The 21590-nt window shown below is 45.2% G+C and overlaps 1 protein-coding gene across 2 annotated transcripts in view; it reads left to right on the top strand.

Annotated features, from left to right (window-relative positions):
- The first annotated feature begins 415 nt into the window (after nt 1-415).
- The window catches only part of PRIMA1 (proline rich membrane anchor 1), a 54698-nt gene continuing 33523 nt past the window's right edge, over nt 416-21590 (top strand). For both annotated transcript variants that reach the window (XM_074868669.1, XM_074868670.1), the window contains exons 1-2: nt 416-653; nt 6912-7062. In XM_074868669.1, coding sequence (XP_074724770.1) covers nt 561-653; nt 6912-7062 — 244 coding nt within the window. In that variant the 5' untranslated portion in view covers nt 416-560. The remainder of the gene's footprint in view (nt 654-6911; nt 7063-21590) is intronic.

The following is a 21590-nucleotide window of genomic DNA, read 5'->3' as shown; positions in this document are numbered from 1 at the left end:
TGCGCTGCCACGCCGCCCTCCCCGCCTCCCCCCGCCGGCGCCGGCAGCGCCCCCGGCAGCGCCCAGGCCCTCTACCCCCGCGCCCGGCTCCAAACTTTTTCCCCCGCCCCCCCGGCGTGTGAGGGAGCCCCGGGCTCAGCGGTGAGCGCCGGCCGGGGAGCCCCCGGCGCGGGCAGGCTGCTGGCGGCGGCCGGCGGAGCATCCCGGGGAGGGGAAGCCGGCGGGGCGGGCAGGGCGGCAGGCGGGCAGGGCGGGGGTGGAGGCACGTCTCCCCGCTGAGGGAGCCGGGACTTGCAGGGCGCTGGGTTTTCCCGACCACCCTTTCCCCTCCCCACCCGCCCATCTCTCTCCCTCCCTGCCTGCCTGCCTGCCTCCCTTCCCCCCCCCCCCCCCCCCCCTTCACTCCCTCCCTCCCTCCCCTCTTTCCCTCCCTCCCCTCCAGAATTAAAGTTGGGACAGTCGCGCTCCGGGGATGGGTGCGAGCCAACGCCTGTGCTGCCGGCTCGCTCTGCTCCCTCCCCAGGTCGCCCGGAGCCCGCGCCCCCGCCCGCCCAGGAGGGATGCTGCTCCGGGAGCTGCTGGGGCTGCTCCGCTGCTGCTGGCCCTCCCTGCTGCTGCACTGTGCCCTCCACCCGCTCTGGGGCTCCGTCCAGGTAGGGCCGCCCGAGCCGGCCCGGAGCGGGCCCGCAGGCGGGGGGGCGGCGGGCAGAGCCCCCCCGGCGGGCGGGGAGGGGAGGGGGCGGCTGCAGGCGGGCGGTGGTCGCGGCGGGGGGGGCGGGGGCGCCGTTGCCGCTCTGGGCGCGGTGCCCCCCGCGTCGGCTGCGGCGGGACGGAGCGTGGAAGGGGCGGGCGGGCGGCGCCGAGCCCCGGCAGCGCCGAACTCGGGGCGGCCGGTCCGAGCGAGAGGGAGCGCACTTTGTCCGGCGCGCCGGAGGCGGAGGGCTGGGAAGCGCGTCTGGCTGGAGGCGGCGAGAGGCACGGGCGGGAGGAAGGAGCGGAGCGGAGCCCCGGCGGCCCCACTCTGGTGGTGTTTTGCCGTGGGTTTTCGATGCGGATTGCGAATTGAGGATTCTCTGGGGAAAGGGCTGAATCAGCTTTTGCCAACTCCGACGCTGTGGTGTTGGGTGACCTTGATTGTAATGGGGGTGACCGGCAAGATGGGCTGGGAGAAATTGGGATACGGTGAGGGAGAGAGCGCATCCAGTTCCGAGAGTCAGAACGGCAGCAAAGCTCAACTCAAATGCGTCACTTTGATATTTTAAAGTTTATTTATAATATATGTCTTCAGAGGAGTGATTGATGAGCCAGTCAAGTACTGTTCAAGAACAGAACAATTACAGTTTCTTTCTTGAAGAAAACACAGTGGAGACTCCTCGTCTTTTACTCCCTGTTCTAAACTTAGTGACTCCCAAGAGATTAAGGAGGGATGTTGTTTGTTTTAGCATCTCATCTCTTGCCGTGAATGACAAAGAGGATTTGTGCTCCTTGCAGATTAAAATGAACAGAAATACAACAAAAACAACCTCCTCTTAAACCAATACCGCTGTTCTAAAAATCTCTGCCAGCGCTACCTTCCCACTGTCCTGCTCAAGTATTCAGGTAGCTAAGCTGAAGTTAAAACTGTAACTGCATTTTTAAGGGAAGCACAACTGTGTAGAAAGAGATGCATTCTGCAACCTCTCTCCTGTAATCAGTCAGTCAATCAAGCAGACAAAAAAAAAACTTGCATAAACATCATTCTGGCAAAATACTCAGATGATCTAAGCCAGTCTTTCAAAAATAATTACGTTTATAAGAATTGAAACAGGCTCTGAGAAATGCAAAAGCCAACGGCCCCAGCCTTTGCAATCATCTGGAAGTTTTGTTGTCCCATTCATCAGCTGTTCTTGTACTATTGCCTGCTGTTCTGTGGAAGGACAATCAATAAATCTGTTCATACTCAAGGTTTTCTCCAGCTGTCCCAAAATGAGGATGTACCTAAGGCTCCCATCAGCAGGTACCAATGGGAAAGGCGGGTGTGGAGCGCTCACTGGCATGCCGACCTTCCTGTGACCAAAACTCCCTCATCTTTGAATCCCTCCCATGACGCCCTTCCCCATGTTGAGTCATAACCCTTGCTCTTATCTTCAAAGTCTCGCAAGCCACACTCTCCTCAACTAATTCAGCAATGTTGCATCATGTCACCCCTGCTCCATCTATAGCAGCCATCGTGTTTTCTCACGTCTTTTCTCCCAGCCCTTCTTCACCCATTCGTCCGTGCGATGACTTATGTGTGGCATGGCCTTCCCTCCCACATCTTTGCATTCCCTCCTCAGGTCCTGCCTTGAGGCATGTAAGAGAATCAGACAGATGCTAATCAGAGGAGAAGCATTTATCTTATTAAAAAAAAAAAAAAACCCAAACACAAAACCAATCCAAAACCCACAATCTTTTCTTATTAGCATCGTAGCCAGCACCATGACAAGAAGGAAGGGATGATTCTGTCTGATGCTTTTGACATAATTAAAGAAAAGAGCAGTAAGTGTCATGATAAATAGCAGGGTCACGTTTTTTCTGGTTTCATAAACATGGATCTGGATTAACTCTGATGTGAATTATGCAGAGCCATCCTGGGATTTACACAGCGGTGTTGAGATCTCATCTCTGTAGACTGCTTCCAAGAGACAAAGCTCTTGCCACATCAGCAGGCTTTTAGAGGTCTCTGTGCCTTTTCAGTCAACTGCACTTGTCTTTTCAAGCTTTCCTCCTTTTACCTGATTCAAAAAGTCACAAGAGGGCCACCCTCCGGGGACTGTATTAATTGTCTTTTCCCATCCCACTCTGTAGAGCATGCTTGTGAACTGCTGCAACCCCATGGGATTCTAGTGAAACACTAAACAACTCTGACCACATGCAGATTTATTCTTCCACTCTATGCAAAACAGGACTAGGATCACTGTTTCTGAAGGAAATCTTGGATTAAAAAGAAATACGTCACAGGCACAAACTTCAACAGAGAGACTGCAAAAGGAAGCCACCAATTACCACTTTATGTTTGCTTTTCCCTGGACATTTGTGGATCAGATTTTAATTTCCATGAATATTTAAAAACGTTTGTCCTTTTTGCAAAGCATGTTCCTATCCAATGCACAAATCCATAAAGTCAACTCTGTTGTATTTTCAGAGCAGGGCAAAAAATTAATCAGCTTGAAGTTCAGGCAACATGTATGTCCAAACTGGCCAGCTGCTTAGTGTGTTAAGAAAGCCTTATGCCAAACAAGCAACCAAGTATTAGACAGACTGAAGAGACATGTGTTAATGGCACCTCCAGCACCTGGAGGAATGGCTGGAAGGTGCAGAAGTAACAACTAGGGAGCAAGCACTGTGCGGTCCATCTCCCAAGATGACCCCTTGCCAAGGCAGCCTTCATGCCATGAACTGCTTGGCAGCTTGATGGGTGTCTGCTTAGTCATTATCTGCAAAGTACTTCCAAAGCCATTCTGGGGCCATAGTAGTGTCCGGCAGAACAACAAGTAGAAAAGTTAGGGGCCAGACTCGAATTAGCAGACCTGGCCAGAGAAAGATTAGGCTCTTTCTACATGCCTTTTTTTCACCTGCCATCTCCTGTAAAGGCAGCTTACCTTCAACTGCAGACAGTAAGAAAGAAATATGGAATAATTTATTTCATCATTCTCTGCCAGAGCAAGATTGTTCCCTAAAGCATATTTTCTAGCAATTTGTTCTGCTTACCTTTAGAAGACACAAGTAATTGCCTTCATTCCTTTCGTAAGAAGACTAATAGATATCAACAGTGGGATTTTTTTTTTCTTAAAAAGGAGCCAAATGTCTTTTCTTTTTTTTTCTTAATTCTATCTTGCTACTGTTAGTTAATCTTCTTGCAGCAGTCCTTGACTATTTCTCTCCTCCTTGAGGCACTCAGCCTCAATTCATGTCTTTCCTTTTCCTGCTAGATTTCAGCCAACTTGTGATATCTTTGTTACTTTAAACTCACCCTCTAAGACAAACCCCTGGCAAGGTAATATCTGTGTTCCTACAGGTATCTTGTAACAAACGGACATTTTGCTGAGTGGCAAGAGAAGGGAAACAAATAGGTGATAAAGCCTATTTTCAATGTCAGTTCTTTCCCAACCATTTGAAAATGATCATGGAGAATTTTGATAAAGGTTCAGACTAAGGTATTGAAAGACAAAGCAATTTATTTTTTTTTTTCCAGAAATAATTGAAAAGTACAGAGGAGCAGGGAGTGGCTGGGCATATATAGGGTTAATCTTGTCTGCAAAGTAATTGACAAAAATATCCACTGGTTTCTGAGGACACTCTATTACCAGCCTAAGGTAGGAGAGCCTCCAGGGATTTAAAAGCAGTCAATAGCTCTAAAAAAAGAGAGAGCAAGCCTTTGGTTCTGGTTGATATTAAGTTAGAGCAGTAAGTCAATGTAGATTTTCCATACCAGCACCGTCTTCAGACTTATATACACAAAGCTGCTTCTGGTCTGCAAACAAAGCTGGCTCCAAGTCTGCTCAATGTTATTCTTCCGTGTCTCTGTCCTCTCCCATTGCACTGGCTCCTGGGAGACTGTAGCGAGCCGTAGGATTCAGCAACTGGGGAACTAGGTAGGGGATGGTAATTGTAGCTAGGAGTTAACAGTTGCTTCCTAATCAGCTGCCGGGGCCAGTGGAGAGATGTTACCCTACCTCCCCTGTCAGCACGGTAAATGTTGTCACACCAGTACAAGTAGGAGGTACCCCAGGTGTGCGGTGCCCCTGCCACCGCATGGAGCAGGCCCCTTTCCTATGGGGCTCCTTGTGGGAGAGTCCCTAACACCTCAACCCAGCGTGTGAACAGCATTGCAAGAGCTGAAGCAGTATGGAGGATATCCTGCTGCCTGTGATCACCTACTTTAAAAATAAATAAACCTGTTTAGCAGACAGATTTATTACCAGCCATGAGGGATTATGAAGCCGAGTCACTTTGATTCATTAGAGCATTCAGAGAGTTTGTGTAAGTTCCTGGAAGCTGTCTGGGATGGTCTTTAACCATTCTCTTACTGTTACCTGATGGTGAAGGGAAAAGTTGGAAAGCACTTGTGCTGAATTTGTTTTTCCCTATGTTTGGTAATAGATTCTGACAAGCTGTTTAAAGAACTGAGCCTTCTGACTTGTGCTGTGCCGAGACATCCTTCCAACTCAGCTACGCGTAGCCTCTTCTGTTCTTTCCTCCCTCTCTATAATATTTAATCAACAAAGCCCTACCTCCATTTCCCTGAGGCCAGAGTAATGCATCTTTCTGCATTTAGAAACCTCCTACGCATGTGAACATGTCCTTTGTGCAGTGATGTTGTTTTAATTAGCCATGCCTCTCTTTCTGGCCAGAAAGACATGAAATGATTGCATACAGCTTTCCTGCAGCCAAGAGGCAGCACAGCACCCTTGGTGCCCAGCTGTGAGTGGTGGGAGAGGCTCTCTGTCTGTGCTGGGGGCTTGGGGCTAGGGTTGAAAGAGGAGAGGAGACAGGCTATGTGCCTGGAGCTGGCAGGGGGAGGGAAGCAAAGCTTGGACAGGAGAGAGGAGGGGGGAGAAGGCAACCCTGGGTGACGCTGGGGATAGGCAGGAAGGCAGAAGAGACCTGCCTAAAACGGGTCAGAAAGCATGACATGAGACATCCTCTTTGTAATGACCAACATGTCATGGAAAAGAGCTAATTAAAGAAGTTGATGTTAGGCCAAAACTATTAGGACAGTAACCCACCCAAGACCAAACTGTACAGGGCAACTGTTGAATGCTAGCATAACTATCCTTAGCTTCAGCAAGACACAAGTCTGTCCCAGGTGGTCTCCTAATCCTACATTCAAAGTGTTTGTTAGATAACATGCTTATTCATCTTTTAGGCTTTATCTCCTTAAAATTGTATCCAGTATTTTCCATCTGAGTATCAGTCCATTCAGAAAGAGCTGGCTTAGAGACCTCTGAAGTTAATACCTTTGAGAAGCTCCTGCGATGTTCAGATTTCCTTTTCATTAGGGACTTACTCCATTTTGTAGCGTTAGATTAGGAATTTTACTGAATATTCCTTAAATCCCTAGTCATGTAAATATTACTGATGGTAAGAAAAATATGCTGTTAATAAATGGTCCTTGTGATGACTAGATCAAGCTATTGAATATATTGTATACCAGTACTGGCTAAATCATTGACCATGGCCAAGCAATGCCCACACTTGGCTTCTGCAATGCCTCATCTTTAGCTTTATTACTAGCCAACACTGCATGTTACAGAGACTACAAGTCACAGTTTGTGGTGTTTTCATTTTGACCATGTCATTGCTGTGGTCTGCAGATGAGTAAAATGTGGGCTCCCTCTCCTCTTGGTGGGAAGTGAAATGCTCTCTGAACATCAAAGTGAGGCTGGCAAAGCAGAGGAGAGATCTCCTCTGGCTTTCAGTTCTGCCATAAGGAAAATGAACATAATCCTGACCCTAACTGTCTTGTAATTTTTATTAGCTCTCTTTGGCTTGCAGCAATGACCCTGTGAATAATACATGCTGCTAGATGGCTTTCCTAAGGAAAGAAGGCTTACGCAATCATATTGTCTGCCACTACCCGCCTTCTCCTTACCCCATAATAACTCAGAAACCAGCTGGCCAATTTCAACCGAGTTTGACAGAGGGAAAGAAGCCTTGAAGATACTGTGTTAAGTAAAAAAAAAAAAAAAAAAACACAAAAAAAACCCAAAAAAAACCTGGGGACCATGTAGGGAAGAGACCTCCTTTGTAGTTGCCTTAATGAGGAACATGAGCTCAGTTCTTGCTACAGGTCTGAGGTGCCACTTGGGTACTGAAGTCCAAGAAACACATTCATGGAAAATCAGTTTTCACTGTTTCTGCTGCTCATGCAATGACTTGTTTCTTCACAGATCACTCAGGGTGAGCCCCAGAAGTCATGCTCCAAGCCTGTAGCAGAGAAAATCACAGAGAGCTGCCAGCAAATTTGCCAGTGCAGGCCACCTCCACCATTACCACCACCTCCTCCACCTCCACCACCCCCGAGGCTGTTAGTGGTGCCGAGTAAGTAGCCGCTGGTACGGTTGTGGTGCACTGAGGGAGGGTGATGCGATGGGGATACCTGGACAGATGGAAGGTGAAATGATGTGGGAGAGGGCACAGCTAGCTCGTTTGTCATTTTCCACTTAGCAAATGGAAGAAAAAATGTTCTCAGTAGAGATGGAGATCTTTTTTCTGATCAATGAATAATGCTTAGCTTTTGGAGGAAAGCCAAAGAAATTCCCTCCTTTCATTTTATTATATATGATTCCCTAGCTTTAAATGGTTCCCTAATGCCCTAGCCCTGGGAGATGCGTTCCTACAGAGACATAGTGCTGTGCTTCCCCTTGAGTTACATGACCTCCTGTTTCACCAGGTGTGCAGCTTAGAGATCTCGGTGTTCCAAGGCAAATAAATTTATAAGCAGGCAAAAATTCAAACACTCTGCCTAGGCCATGCTGCAGTTTGGCTGTCTTCAAGATGCTGGAGCTCCTCTACTGGTTTACCGTAGCAGTGAGTCAGGCTCACTGGTTTTAAATAGCTTACAACTGTAACAAAAGTCAGAGGCATGTCAGGAGTCAATGGCAAGTGAGCAGTTTTCCCACTAATGCACATACAGGCTAAGACTCATCTATTTCTCTTCATGCAAATCAGTGCTCCCAAGCCCATCTGAGCTCCTCCTAATTTCCAGCCGTGCATCCCCAACACACCTTGTGCCTGCAGTTCCTGCTGGCTAGCTCTGCCAGCTTCCTTCCACATCGGTATTCCTGGGATCCCTGATGCACAGATCCTTTCTGGAGAGCAATAGCTGTGCCAGTGATCCCTAGAGAGGCAGTACCTCTGCAGTGGGACAGAGCTTGCTGCTGCTACCTGTGCTACCTGGGTGTAGGGACAGGGGCTGAACCCTGCGCAGACATTTTTAGGTCCAGGTGTTTGGTATTTCAGCAAATCTCTTTAACCCTTCGGTATTTTCGCAAATTTGTCTTTCCCTAAAAGGCTGCCTATTAATTCTTCTCTCTGCTTAGATAAACTCCCCTGGGAATAGCGTTGCAAAGTATATCTAGTATCCTTCTCATCGCTTCCCCCAAAGGAAAAGAAATCATTAGGTAGCATAATTTGGCTGTTTGGCTTTATCAGTGCCATCTCCAGATGTGCAGAAGACATGAAGAAGGCTTCTGCACAGCTTTTAGCCAGGCAGAGGACAGGCAGAATTTCGCAGTGTGTTTTTTGCCAGGAGCATGCTTCGTATTTGTGCCACACTGAAGAAATTTAAGGCAAAGGAATGAAAAAAACAACAGTGAAACACTTGGGAAAGGAAGTACAAAGACAGCTTGGAAAGCAGAGATGGAGGTTTTTTCGTAACAGGAAAAATCTTCAATGTTCAGGAAAATGTCATGGACAGTGATATTGAAAATTCCCTTGATCTCTGTCTCACAGTCAGAAAATAAAGTACTTTGCCACTCTGGTTTTTGTACCTGGGGCTCCCTGTTGCCCTGAGGGAGCTGCTCTTAGCCACCTGAGATGTGGCAGAGCAGTGTCGGCACAGGAACCGGCCCTGCTGCTCAGCTGCGCCAGGAGGAGGGCACCACTGCCAGGCTGCTTCTCTTTCCCAGGCTGCCGCCAGGCAGCTGGTCTGAACACATGGATTTGTCTCCTGTGAAGTGGGAAGGAAATCACACCAGAAAAAAAGAAGTCTTGTCACACATTGCAAAAAGAGGAAAGAGAAATCAAATGGGCCTGTGACTGGGATAGCCTGATGCTTACTCAGGATGGATTGCCAGGTGTTAACCCAGTTCTAAGAACGCTCTCTATAAATCCAGATGAGTAATATTTTAAAAAGGTATTTCATTTCAAATGCAATAAAAAAAAAAATAGATTACACATTCCTTTCACCAGTAAGCTTTAGAGTAGCAATCAAGTGCCTCATCTTGAAAGATGCTTTCCTTATTATCAGCTGTCTAGGCACTGTGATTTAGTCCACATGTACAGCAATACCCATCTCTGTGAGAATGAGCAAGCCTTGTGGTTAAATATTGATGTTATAGACACTGCTTTTAAACAGCATTCTGAGGAGAGAGCAGTAAGGGGACGAGACAAGTTATTGTTAAGTGGTTGATGCTAGACTTGCACTTTGCACTTTTTAAGTGATTAAAGTTAAGTACTGGAAAGACCTCTGCAAAAAACCAACAGGCCGGGAGCTGCAAGTTTTTTACCTTTACAGGGTACAGTGTCTGCACTTCATAAAGATGCTGGCATTGCTTTCAGAGCTTTGTGAGCCACAAAAGGCTGCAGCCTGCTAGGCACTGTCCTTAAAAGCTCTTTTTGCAATCAAACTGAACATTGTTGGAGGTTTAGATGATCTCTACATCCTTCTAAAACAGCTACTGTGGTTTGGCCATGATGATTAAAGCTGATAGATACAAAATTCCTGTCCATCCAGTTACTACAGACACTGACAGCTCAGTTATCTGCTAAGTGAAGCTATCTAGTGCTCTTTGACATGTCCGGTCTGGTCTCCAGCTGCTGCTATGGAAAAGCAGGGGACCCTCTTTGTGTCCTCTCTATCAGCCCCACGTGAATGTTTTGCAAACCCTACTTGGATATATGGGATGGCACTGGGTAACTAAGTTTGTGAGCAGCTGCATCACTCCCTGAAAGGTTTTTATTGTGCTTGAGGATAACCAAGGACTTTCAGGAACAATTGCAGTGCATTTAGTGTCTCTTCAGACATTTCGATATTGACAGGTTGATCCAGCGGCAAATCTTTAGCTCTACTTCCTGCAGACAGATTTATACAAAATCTATTAAATGTTGTGAATTCCAGAATTCACTTATAATAACTGGTAAATGTTGTGTTTATTCTGAGGGACAATAAGCTTGTTCCCTCCACAGAAAATGAGTAAATCACACACAGCTTAGCAGTCAAAATACATGAGAGGTGGTAGAAACACCAACTTTCCAGGCTTTAGGATATGCCTCAGTGTTATAGTCACGTATTTACAACAGGAATGTGTGGGGTGTGTTTCAGTGCACCCTGAGACATATAATTCATTCAACAACAGGAATATGGGAAATTAAATTAGATCATGTGGCCCATATATTTCCAAATATGGACAACAAAATTATGGACTGGTGAATTCAGAGAATGCCTCTGCCACCAGAGCTCTAGGCCCCAGCAGAAAACATAGTCTGCTTTTGTCCTCCTTCAGCCGTGACCCCAGGCCTCCTGTTCCCACATTTCTAACTCCTTCACACAGACCACTGGTGTTTCCGATGTCCCTTCAAACTCCTGTTCTTGCCTTCACTGCATCTGCTCTGCAGCTGTTATGGGACATTCCCTCATGGCAGTATATCCATGTGCCTCCTCCTCGCTAAGCAGAGGACTCTTGATCTGCGCCAGTGAATCTGTCTGCTTTACAGTATCTAAATGAAGGCTAGGATCAGCCATGCTGGTCACTGTGGATGCTGCTTCTCTCGATATTGCTAGTTCAGCCTTGTGTCTTTCTATAAAGTGGGACACATGGAGTTTCAGTTTTGATTTTCTGAGCTTCATTCCAGATGCAGTTTGTTGGTGTCCCACTAAGATACTGCTGTCTTGTTCAGTAGATGTGTACCTTACTGAGGATCTTCAAGGAGAAGGGCTCTAGCCCGTGTTAGAAGTAACTAGGCTGGTGGGCACTGTGTGAGAAAGTGGTGGGAACTGTCAGGAGACATGGTTGCTGAGCCAATTGCAGTTCCTCCAGACAGTGTGGCATACTGATGTTTCCACAGTAACTCTCCTTATGCAAGCAGCAGCCTGCTCTTTAACCCGTGCCTAGAAAACTACTCTTTGATGAAGTGAAGGGAAAGCTCGTGAGGCTCTGAGGGGCCTAAGGCCAACTCAGCTTAGATGCTGACAGCGAAGAAAGGAAGAACTTCCAATGAAATTGAGTGTGTTCCCTAGATGTGGCTGTAGTGACCTGAAGGAGATAGGGATGCTGAGAACCTGGCCTTTAATTAACTGTTTCTCTTTTTCCGCCCATCTGCTTTCCTCCTTGTCTCTGGATTTCAGCCAGCACGAAGGCAAGGTGGATGGAGTACTTGTTTAGGCAGCATTTCTAACACAGCTTCACAGACCCATGAGATTAAGCTAGTTCAAATGATGTTGACCCTTCAAAATCTAAACTACTGCTGTTGTCAACCCTTAAATACTTTGTGAGCATGCAGTTTTCTCCAGGGGCATTGCAAAGAAGAAGGAACTTTGTTTAGAAGTAGAAGCTAGGTTTTCAAAACAGGAAAGGGTTAAAGCCAGACATACACTGCAGTCAGTATCAGTTTTAACCTATGTAAGGATTGAGGAAGAAACATTTCAGAAGTGACGTCTTCAAAATGGTACAACAAAGAGAAAGGATGTTCAGCAGGAACACCTCACTTGCTGGTTAGTAACATTTGCTGCCTCTGCTGCCACCCATCTCCTGCATTGAATGAGGAGTCCATGGTACTACCATCCCCTCTCTGGATGATGGAAGCATTCAGTCAAACATTGCTTCAGTCAAAATTTAGAGGAGGAAACTTAAATAAAAGTTTTTATCTGAAATCATTACAAGCTGTACTAGTACAGCTGCGTATGGCTATGTGACCAATCTCTGAGTCATTGGATGCTTGCACGTAGGTACACAGTGAGGTCTTTACAGCTCCCGACCTCAGTGAAAGTTTGCCCTGAGCTATCAGCTGAGATAAAGCACAATCAAGTCAGTGCAAAGCCAAAGTGAATGACATCACTGCAGAGGACTCTAATCTCCAGGCTGTAATTGTATGATTTTGTTTCTCAAGGTGAAATCTTTTCCTTTATCTTTGGAGATAGTGCTTCTAATTAACTAATTATTTGGGCTGGTGAAAATGCCAAAATAAAAATGACCATCTGCAGAAATGGTGCAACTTTTTGGCAACGGTATGATGTATAGCTTAATTTCAGAAAGTGTGCAGGGTCCCTTCAATGCAAATAGGAAAGCTAAGGACATTTGGATCTCTTAGGACAGATGGTCACAATGTGTGTATATAGGCAGGAATCTGAAGTACAGGAACAGTCTGGAACTTCTTAAACTTTGAGTAGATTTTAAAGCAATTAAAATTTGCAGATTTGGCTTGCTGACTGTTAACAACATAGCCTTTCACAGCAGGAACTTGTTACAGAAATAAAAACTGTATGACTCTGGGACATAAAAAGAATAAGAAATGGTTTTTCCTTAGGCTTTTCTATGACCTAAATCCTGGTGGTAGAATGGACAGGGTGACCCATTGTGTATCCAGAGAATGAGTTTAGGCCTCATGCTGAGCAATGTCTCCACACGGCCATTCAAGCAGGAGAGCTGAGCATGGTCCTGCTGCTCACCACATTGCCTCTTGTAGTACATGGGTACAGGTGTTGATGTGCTTGCCTACACAATGTCGAAAGGACTTTCATCCTTGGAAGAGGTCTATGATTGTCCCCCAGGAGTTCAGGGGAGGTTGTGATTGCAAACACTGGAGGATTGAAATCTTCCTGGAGGCCACCGCATGTTCTAAAACATGAGGTGCCAAAGAATTTGCTGTGGGCAGTCTGGTGTGGCTTCTGCACTAGGGGTTGAGCATCTCAGAGAGTTCTGACTTTAAGTTTCCGTTTGGGTAGGCCTTTTGTCGTGTGAGTGCTTTTCACCTTTCCAAACAGCCACCATAAATGCAATTCTGACCCTAAGGACTCAACAGGCAGGACCAGGAACCTACCAGAAGAGCCAGTTCTGAGTAGTTTTGAGATATTTGGGCACACTTGAGGAGTCTTGGATTAATTTCTCCCAAGTGCTGATGCCCAAAGGAATTGTTAGCAAACAGATGGGGGTGGTTTTGCTTTCTAATACAGGGAAGATGTTTTCCTCCATACTTCATACAACATAGTGACTACCAAAACTGGACAGTAATAGAAGAGAACTACAGTAGCACCAAAATGGCAGGAGACACATCATCTCCTACACCGAAACATTTATGGTAATGACAGCTACTGTGAGAGAATATTGTTTTATCACAAGTCTGATCTAGACAGTGATTTTTTTTAAATGCAAGCAGAATGCTGAAACAGGGAAGCCCTTTCAGTTTTGGTAACACAGCTGTCATACTGTGAATTAGTCTTGTGTGAGAGCATTGTTTATAATTTACAAAGCAAAACCAAAATTCAGTTCTTGTCTTCTCCCACATACACTTTCATTTTACTGGAGGATTGTGACTCTAAGAACTGGCAGTAGGATTTTGAGGCTTTCAAATCTAAATTGAAATTGAGCCCTGCAGCCTGCAGTCTTGGATGATGGCACATGCAGAGTCTAGTCCAGATCCCCACCGTGTTTTTACATCACAGACACTACCTTCTCTGTTAGCACAGTGAACCAAATAATTAAGCATCCAAGATGGGATTTAGGTAGAATTCACCCACCTAAATCAGAAACACGATTAGATTTCCTGCCTCAAACTTCAGGCACCTCTGATTTTATCACTAAAGACATAAAGACTTCCAAATCCTGATAGTTTTTGCATTTCGCACAGTTATTTCTGATGTAGGAATAAAAGTTACAAGTTCTCATCTCCCAGTCAAAATGAGAAAATTATTTAGGGTAAGGAGATTTCTTAAGCAGAAACCACATATGAAGTTTGAAACAGTCTGAACATCTGGGTTGTTATATTAAGTCTGAAGAGCTGGATTAGTGGCTAGAAAGCAGGTAAGATTGGAAAGGTTCATGCTAATACTTTCATGATAGGATTTGGCTATCACTCGTGCACCTAACATGTCCTCATATTGTGCTGTTGTAAACTCTTTATGGTTAGATCAGACTGTCAATCACAGCTTCCATTGCTTTCCCAGTTCAGAATTTTTCACCACCATAAATTCTGAAATGTTTTGTCAAGTCTAATTTTTATTTAGGCAAGTGATGAATCTTCCCCTTGCTCTGGGACCTTGTAGATTTGTTTTGAATTTTTCATGCAGTAATAAATCCATATTATGGAAAAATCCACTCTCTTGAAAATGCACTCGTTCATACATTTTGAAGTATTTAAAAATAAGAGCCTCAGGCCAGATTTTGCAGTGCAGGAATCAGTGGGAGTTCTGTTATCTATAGATTAAAAGCATTGTCTAATTTTGAAAAAAGAAGCATGAGATATTAAACTGATTCTTCAGTAGAACAGTCCTTTCTACTCTGAGATGAATGCTCTAACAGCTTGATTTTTTTAATTTTTAAGCAAAAGGAGTTGGCTAAGCTGAAGACATTGATTCCCTGTGTGGATGGCAGTCCATTTGTACATGCCTACCATTTCACTGATTGAGGAGATAACAAATCTTCAGTGAAGTTACTGATGAGTCAGAGGCTGCTGATTTACAAGTAATTCTAGGTTCCCCTGCCTGTGGCAGGAGTTGTGCCTCGTCTCAACAAGTCAGAAGTAAACTCTTAATCGGCACAAGCTGTTCTAGCAGGGAGGGCTAAGCGGCTGACCTTGGTAAAGCAGACCCACAGAAATGTATGTTCTTGTAACGGTTTTGTGCACTGTCTTTGTTCTAAACGTGATATAAAGGCGTTGCACTGCCTGTCTAACTGCAACTTATGGGTACTTTTTAAGTCAAGGAAGCAGCAGTCTGGACTTTTGTGATGTTATCCCAAAGTGAGTACATATTGTCCATTAATATAGTACAAACACAGGTTAATAACCGATGCCATTGCCAAAAGCTCTCAATAACTATGCAAGTTAATTTGATGCTTCCACTAGTAAATCATATCACATTTAACCACATATATATAGTAGAAAATTGTGAATTCCTAATTGTTATTAAAATGAATCGGTTTATAATTTTGAAGTATCTTTTAAATGGAGCTGATATTTCATCAGTTCATTGGTTAGAAATATTTTACATAAAAATCTGTTCCTTGACAAATGCTGCTATTAAACTGGACTTTTACCAGGAGCACTGCTGCTATTAAACTGGACTTTTACCAATGGAGCAGATTCTATTGAATCATCCCTGGATATTTTCCTTTCCTTTTGGAAGCAGTGAATAATCTTATTTCATAGCCACTATCAAAGGAAATGACTTATCAGTGAAGCAAAGGGTGGGTTTGGTCTAACCCTCATTTTGATTTGGCAAGCTGCAGGTGCTCTACCTCGGCTTTACTGGGCATCATTCTGCAGCGCTGGCTGCCTGCTGCCATAGGCTTTAGTAGGGAGTGATGGTGAGCAGGATCTCTGCAATAGCTTGCCTGCCTGTGCAGGTCCAGACTTCTGTGTAAAGCCTGAGGAAAATGCAGATAGCCTGTGCCTTGTCTTTTAGCTTCCAGAGAGTTACAAATGGACTCTGAGTGATGATGGAGGACTTCGTGTTGGGCATTTGGCATGGTGAAACGACTTGATCTGTCAATGTGATGTAATTGCCATTTCAAATATTCTATATTTTATGGACACTGCATGAAAATTTATTAGTTGATAAATGTAATTTTATTTTTATTAGAATTAAATTTACCCCTGGTTTGGAAGGCATTTCACACTTCAGTTCCATTTTACTCTGGGTGGATCATCAATTTTATTTTCCTTAAGTTGAACTGAAATACAATTTGGAAAAGGAACTTGAGTGCACTAGGTATGGGAATTACTAATTGATCTCTTCAGGGACATTTTTGAGTGATAGCTGTAGCCCTTACGTCCAGCAATAACTGAGCCATTGAAGTGATACAAGGAAGAAACTATGTAATATCAAACAGGAGGATTATGTTTCTACAGAGGCCATACACTAACAGAAGTATCTGCTACATAGTCAGCCAGCTGTTCCCTAAAACTCAGACGTATGACTTGCAATATGGCTTTCTTTGTAAAGTGAACTCTTCAAAGCCATCTGTACTTACCAATCTAAAGTGTTATAGTTACTCCCTCCATATAGCGTCTGAATGCAAACCATTAATTTTTCAGAGATGAACACAAACCAGTGCCTTAGAAACTGCCGCTAACACATTAGGAAAATATTCCAAGTATTTCCAAATCTTCCACAGTCTGTGTTAGGAAATTCAGTCTGCTGTTGACTGAAGCTGGTTTTGTGTCTGCCTTCCCTGAAGGCACTGATTTTGAGAAAGTTTCGGCTCTAAGATGTGAGATTTGTCCAATCTTTGCTGTTATCTGGAGGTTCCTGAGCTCTTTAAAAAGCCACTAAAGATCTAAGAGATAATATCTTAATCATACCAGTAGCACTGAATTTTTCTCACATTTCATAGCCTGTGACTTTGATGGCACCACTCGTGAATACTGTTCAGCCTGAAGAGGTTGTGGAGATCTAGACCTTAATTCGATCTATATATAGAACATTAGACCAAGAAAATCTGTCATCTTTCTGTGGGATTGAATCTGCCAGCCCTGAGGTATCTTATTAATCATTTGCTGGCGAAAGACTGGTCATCAATGTAGGAGCTTAGACTTCCGAAATAGTATTTCAGCTGTTTGAATTTCAGCCTTTGAAGGCCTCTTCATTGCAAGAGCTGAAAGATGGATAAGCTTTCAGAAGACTTGATGGTGACGTACTGTGACTCCCCCAAAGGAGGCATCTTGCCCACCCTGTGGGGAATGGCGAAAAGAGAGTCCAGAGTGCTCTGCCACCAACCTGCTGGGAGATCCCAAGAGAGCTAACTACCTTATCAGCCACCCAGAGTTATCATATCTGAAACGGTGATATTTTTTCACCTCTGTAAGCTTTGTATTTGAGACTAGTAGATGTCAAGCACTGAAGATTATTATTATTTGTAGGCTCAAAATTGAACAGTAAATGGCTATAGAATTGATCAGCTATGTCCTGTCCTACCACTCATTGAAGAGGAGGCTGCACCACCACACAGCAAGGAATATAAGGTATTCACCATGCCAGGAGCAAGAGGCAGAGCCTATGGCCATGCCGTCACTGCATGGTAATGAAAGAAAGAAGGCAGCCTGAGGGGGGCTGGACAAGAACCCATGGTCCAAAACAGCACTATGTCATGTCTTATTTCTCCTCTGTCAGTGATGATACAGCTTCTACAAAACCCTGACAGAGGAGTGTATATCAGCTGATACAAGAATTAACAGCTTGGAAGGGCTATCACTGTATGTACTTACAGTGCCCATATGGGTGCCACTACCACAGTACCTTAACAGGCTCAGCTGTACCTGCCTTCACAGCACCTGATGGGGCATGGATTTCATCCAAGGGTGCTGGGGGCTCAGTAAAAGCAAGGGCTTTTTAAGGGCTTTTATCACCTAAAAATGCAGATACGTGTCAAATGAGCTCTCCAGACCACTTAACTCTCAGCAAGTGTCCTAAGCCATGGCCCACTCCATCTTGTTTTGGAGAGGACAGATGCTTTCTCTGTGCTGTTTACTAAGCACTTCCTTGCTGTTGATCTCAGGTGATGGTGGCCAGCAGGTCACGAGGGAGGATGCAGGGAGGATGAGGCCAATTTTCTACTCATGTCTTTGCTCCTTGGCAGTCACTTCTTCATGAGATGCCCTCTGTAGCTGCACCACCCCGTGCAGGAGCCTGTCTCTCCCTGAAATATCTAGTAGCTGGTGATGAGCCCATCTTCTGCCCTGAAACAGTTTGAAAGCAAGCCAGCTTGACTGGGGTAGACAAGTGTCCAGAAGACTCATTTTTCTTCGTACCTATTTTACTGCAGTGGATCTGGGAGGTGATATTGGCTGGAGGAGGAAAGCTCTGTGGGAAGATGCATCTCCTGTCCCCAGTGAGTTCCAGTTTGGAAGTGATCCTTTGCTTCTTTCACTGGTCCCTACTTTTGTCTGATGTCAAATGGCTCAGGGCCCAGTGCTGTAAGCCTGCAAGGCAAAGGTAGCCCTTTTCCCAAGAAGCTTGAAAAAGCGTCCACATATTTGATTCATAGCAGCAAACCTCCTCCTGCCTATGCTGAAGTTGCTCACACCTGTACTGAGCTCTGTGGATCTCAACAGGCAGGGAACCCGCCACAGCAGACACCAAAACTGAAGCTTCTGATTTTTTTCAACCTTGTTATGAGATGCAGCGAGGAAGCCAGAGCCTCACACAGCGAGGCAGCGACTGTCTCCTCGCAGAAGCAGTCACGGGACAGGCATACATGGGGCATGCTGGCAGAGGATGGGCTGCAGTATTCACTTAGTCTGCAAGGCAGGTTGCAGCCTATTACAGGTGTTAAGTTCATCCTTAAAATGTGCTGGGAGTTCACTCACCTCTGTGTATCATACTCATTTTTAGATCCTGTTTAGGAAATCTGTGCCAGCCAAAACAGAAGCAGGGAGGGGTATGTATAGATGTGTGTGTGTGTGTGTGTGTCTGTGTCTGTGTGTCTGTGTGTGTGTGTGTGTGTTTTTGTGTGTGTGTGTCTGTGTGTGTGTGTGTGTGTTTGTTTTTGTGTGTGTGTGTGTGTGTGTGTGTGTGTGTTTGCTTGTTGAATACTGATGGAAGTATGCTTTCCAGGTATCAGTGCCGAAATGGCAAAGGCAGATCTGCAGGATGTTCTTTTCACTGCCGTAATATGATGAGGTCCCACACTTTGCTGGGGCAAGCAGATGATCCTCGGCACTGATTTTTCCCTGCTGAAGAATAGCCAGTGCTGTCTGCGCATTGCTCACCACTGGAGAGCCAGACTGTGTGTTTGTGCAATGACGTGGATGGTACTGTGCTGGCACATCTCTGTGCCTCTCAGTGGTGCCTCTGTTCAAAAGAACTGAGAATTACTGTCCCCAGGTCAGTGCTGTGCTGCTGTTGTTCTGCCATAGACCACGACCTCATTGCTGTGTTTGCTTGAATAGGTAGTTGACAGGAAGGTCAGGGAAATACAGCTAGTTCTTGTAGAAATATAGATGAAGTACTTATAAACTTACCTATTTACCCTGTAAGAGAATTTGGAAAGGAATAATAACAGTGCTGACATGCAGCCTTATGTTGCAGTTTTTATCCCTACATCTTGCAACAGTTTGGAAAACTGGGGCTACTGTCCCTGTCCTGGAGAAGGAGAAGCAGAGGCTGGGGTTGAAGATCTTACAAAATCATCCAACAAGCAAAGGGAAGAGCTGAGGCTGGAACCCACATCCTGAGAGGAATTCCTGTCCTCTACCCACAGTGACACTCTGCCTAAGTAAAGAGAGGTTAAAGCCTGTATCATAAAACTCAAAAGATTAAACTTAAGGTTGTATATCTACATACCCAAGTTAAAGCATCCTGACTTTCTGAGTGCTTAGAACCTCGGAAAATCAGGTCACCTTCTAAAATAAATTCCAGGGTACTAATTTAGCAGCAAATTTTCAGGCACTTGTGACCTGTTTCTTAGAGGCACCAGATACCCACTAATCTGATCACCAGTTCCTGCATTTCAGAAGGCAGGCCCACGTGTACAGCAGGGTTTGCCTGAGCGACGGCTGTCACGGGGAGGCAGCACTTAGGACTATCTGGGGATGTCACTAGGACTGTCTTGGTGCTGCCCAGCCTGATGCTGATCCGCGTTGCGGAGAGCAGGGAAATGCACTGGTGCCCACGAGGCTCTCCAGAATGACCGTATTGCTGCAAGGAGACTGCCTTGCAAGGCACAGGCTTCAATTCTCATTTGCTCAGGACAGAAACCAATAGTGTGTGATTTAATCGGGGTAAAAACAATTCAGTCCTTTTTGCTGGGGGAGAATCAGATGGTGAGGGAGAAACAGCATCTCATTGGGAGACTGTTGGTTAGAAAAACATGTGACAAAGTCAGATCACAGGGCAGTGGCTGACGTGAGCATCCATTGTAAAGATAAATGCCAGAGCTGAGTGTTAACACAGAAGCTAGCTATGATGTAATCTCCTTAAAAGCCTTTTTTCCACAAGGCCTTTAAATGCTACTGCTTCTCCAGCTCGTGCTTTGGAGAACAGACTCTCCCTCTGTGCTCACTAACCCTGCTCTCCTCCAAAAGACCTTGGCAGCTGAAACCATGTTTTGCTCCTATTTGCAGGGTCGTACCTCAGTTCTGGCGGGTCCCATCAGCTTCACCAACAGCCTAATAGGATTAAGGCTGGCAGATCTGGCCCTCAGCCTGTCAGTTGTTTGGAGCACAGACTTTCCCTCCCTACTTTTTATTATAGTCCTTTGACTGCTCTGCTGTCTGCATCATCATCCTTCCATAAGCATGTAGGAGTCTGAACTGAAATACTAGTTTTCCTCTGCAGCTGTGCAAAACCAATACAAGTTATCCCACAAGCTTAGCATCAGCCCTTCCTGGCCACCTGATGGGATCCCACCTCATTTCTGTCCATAGGTGTCAGCCACACAGAGATCCCAGGCACAACATCAGTCTGCCAGGTTGGGTCAGAGATCTGGCCCCTGCCTGGGAAGTCAACAGGGGAGTTTACTGCTTCCACCCCTGTAATGTCATTATGGCCAAATCTAGTGTTTGCGTCTACTCCCAAGGAGGAGGCAACACGATCCAGAGGGTAGGACTGGCCAGGAGTCAAAAGAGTTTTTGTTTCCTTGGCTTTTTCACTGAGCTGTGGTGACTTTGCACAAGCTGCTTCCTCACAGTGTGCTTCACTTGTGCCTGGGTGACCAATACTTTCATCTGCTATTATTTTTACTTTGGTCCTAATGATATGTTCATTTTCTAAAGGACTCTCAAATCTGCCAGGGAAAAGCAGCTGCATGAGACTTACCAAGACAGCACAGCAACATGGGGCTTTAGTGAAATCCACTGCAAAACCCAAACCTAAATTCATGCAGGTTCAATAACCTCTAAATCTTAGATCTTGAGCACCACACTCAAAACTCCCCCACTCAGCTCCTCTCTTTTTTACTGGCTGTATGCAGGCTCAGATTTTTTCACTGGTGGTTCCAGTCCTATTTCGTGCAAAGAGCCATGCACTCCTCTATTGCCCATGACCTTTAGAAAACTCCTGCAGAACTGCCCCTTTCCTCCACCTCCTGCAAACTCCAGTCTCCAAAACTAAACACAAAACTGAACGTGTTTCTTGTTTCAGAAGCGAAGTATTTTTAGAAAGGGGGAGAAAACTAAGGAGATGAGGGAATGGAGAGTGTAGAATAACAGCGTCTACACTGTAAAAGCTGCGGGGGAGGGAATTTCTCCAGCATCATCCCACACATGTTTTTATTATAGCAGAAGTTCCCACTGCGTAGTGATCGCAGTATCCCCCTTAAAAGTGTAGTAGGAACATATGCATGGAGCAGCTGCATGATATAAACTTGTCTGCAACATAATGTGATGAACAGAAGTATCATCTGCTACAGGAATAGCTGATTTCCACCAGTATTATTTAACCTAGCTACTCCAGGGAGGCAGTAAATCAGGACAGGCTTTATGCTGAGCACACCACTATTGCCTGGTAGTAGTTGTTTACCCGACTAGCTCAGGGTGCTCTGGAAATGGCCCTAAGTTTACAAGCCACAGGAAGGGCACAGATCTATGAGGAAGTAAAAAAAATGGAAAAAAAACCCATAGATTTTTTAATGGATCAAAATTTACTCCAAAATCAGGTGATTTGTATTTTCTTTAAGCCTGTCTATTGCACATTG

This window comes from Strix uralensis, chromosome 4, assembly GCF_047716275.1.
Source record: "Strix uralensis isolate ZFMK-TIS-50842 chromosome 4, bStrUra1, whole genome shotgun sequence".
Lineage (NCBI taxonomy): Eukaryota > Metazoa > Chordata > Aves > Strigiformes > Strigidae > Strix > Strix uralensis.
This window is presented reverse-complemented; position numbering and strand designations above follow the sequence as displayed.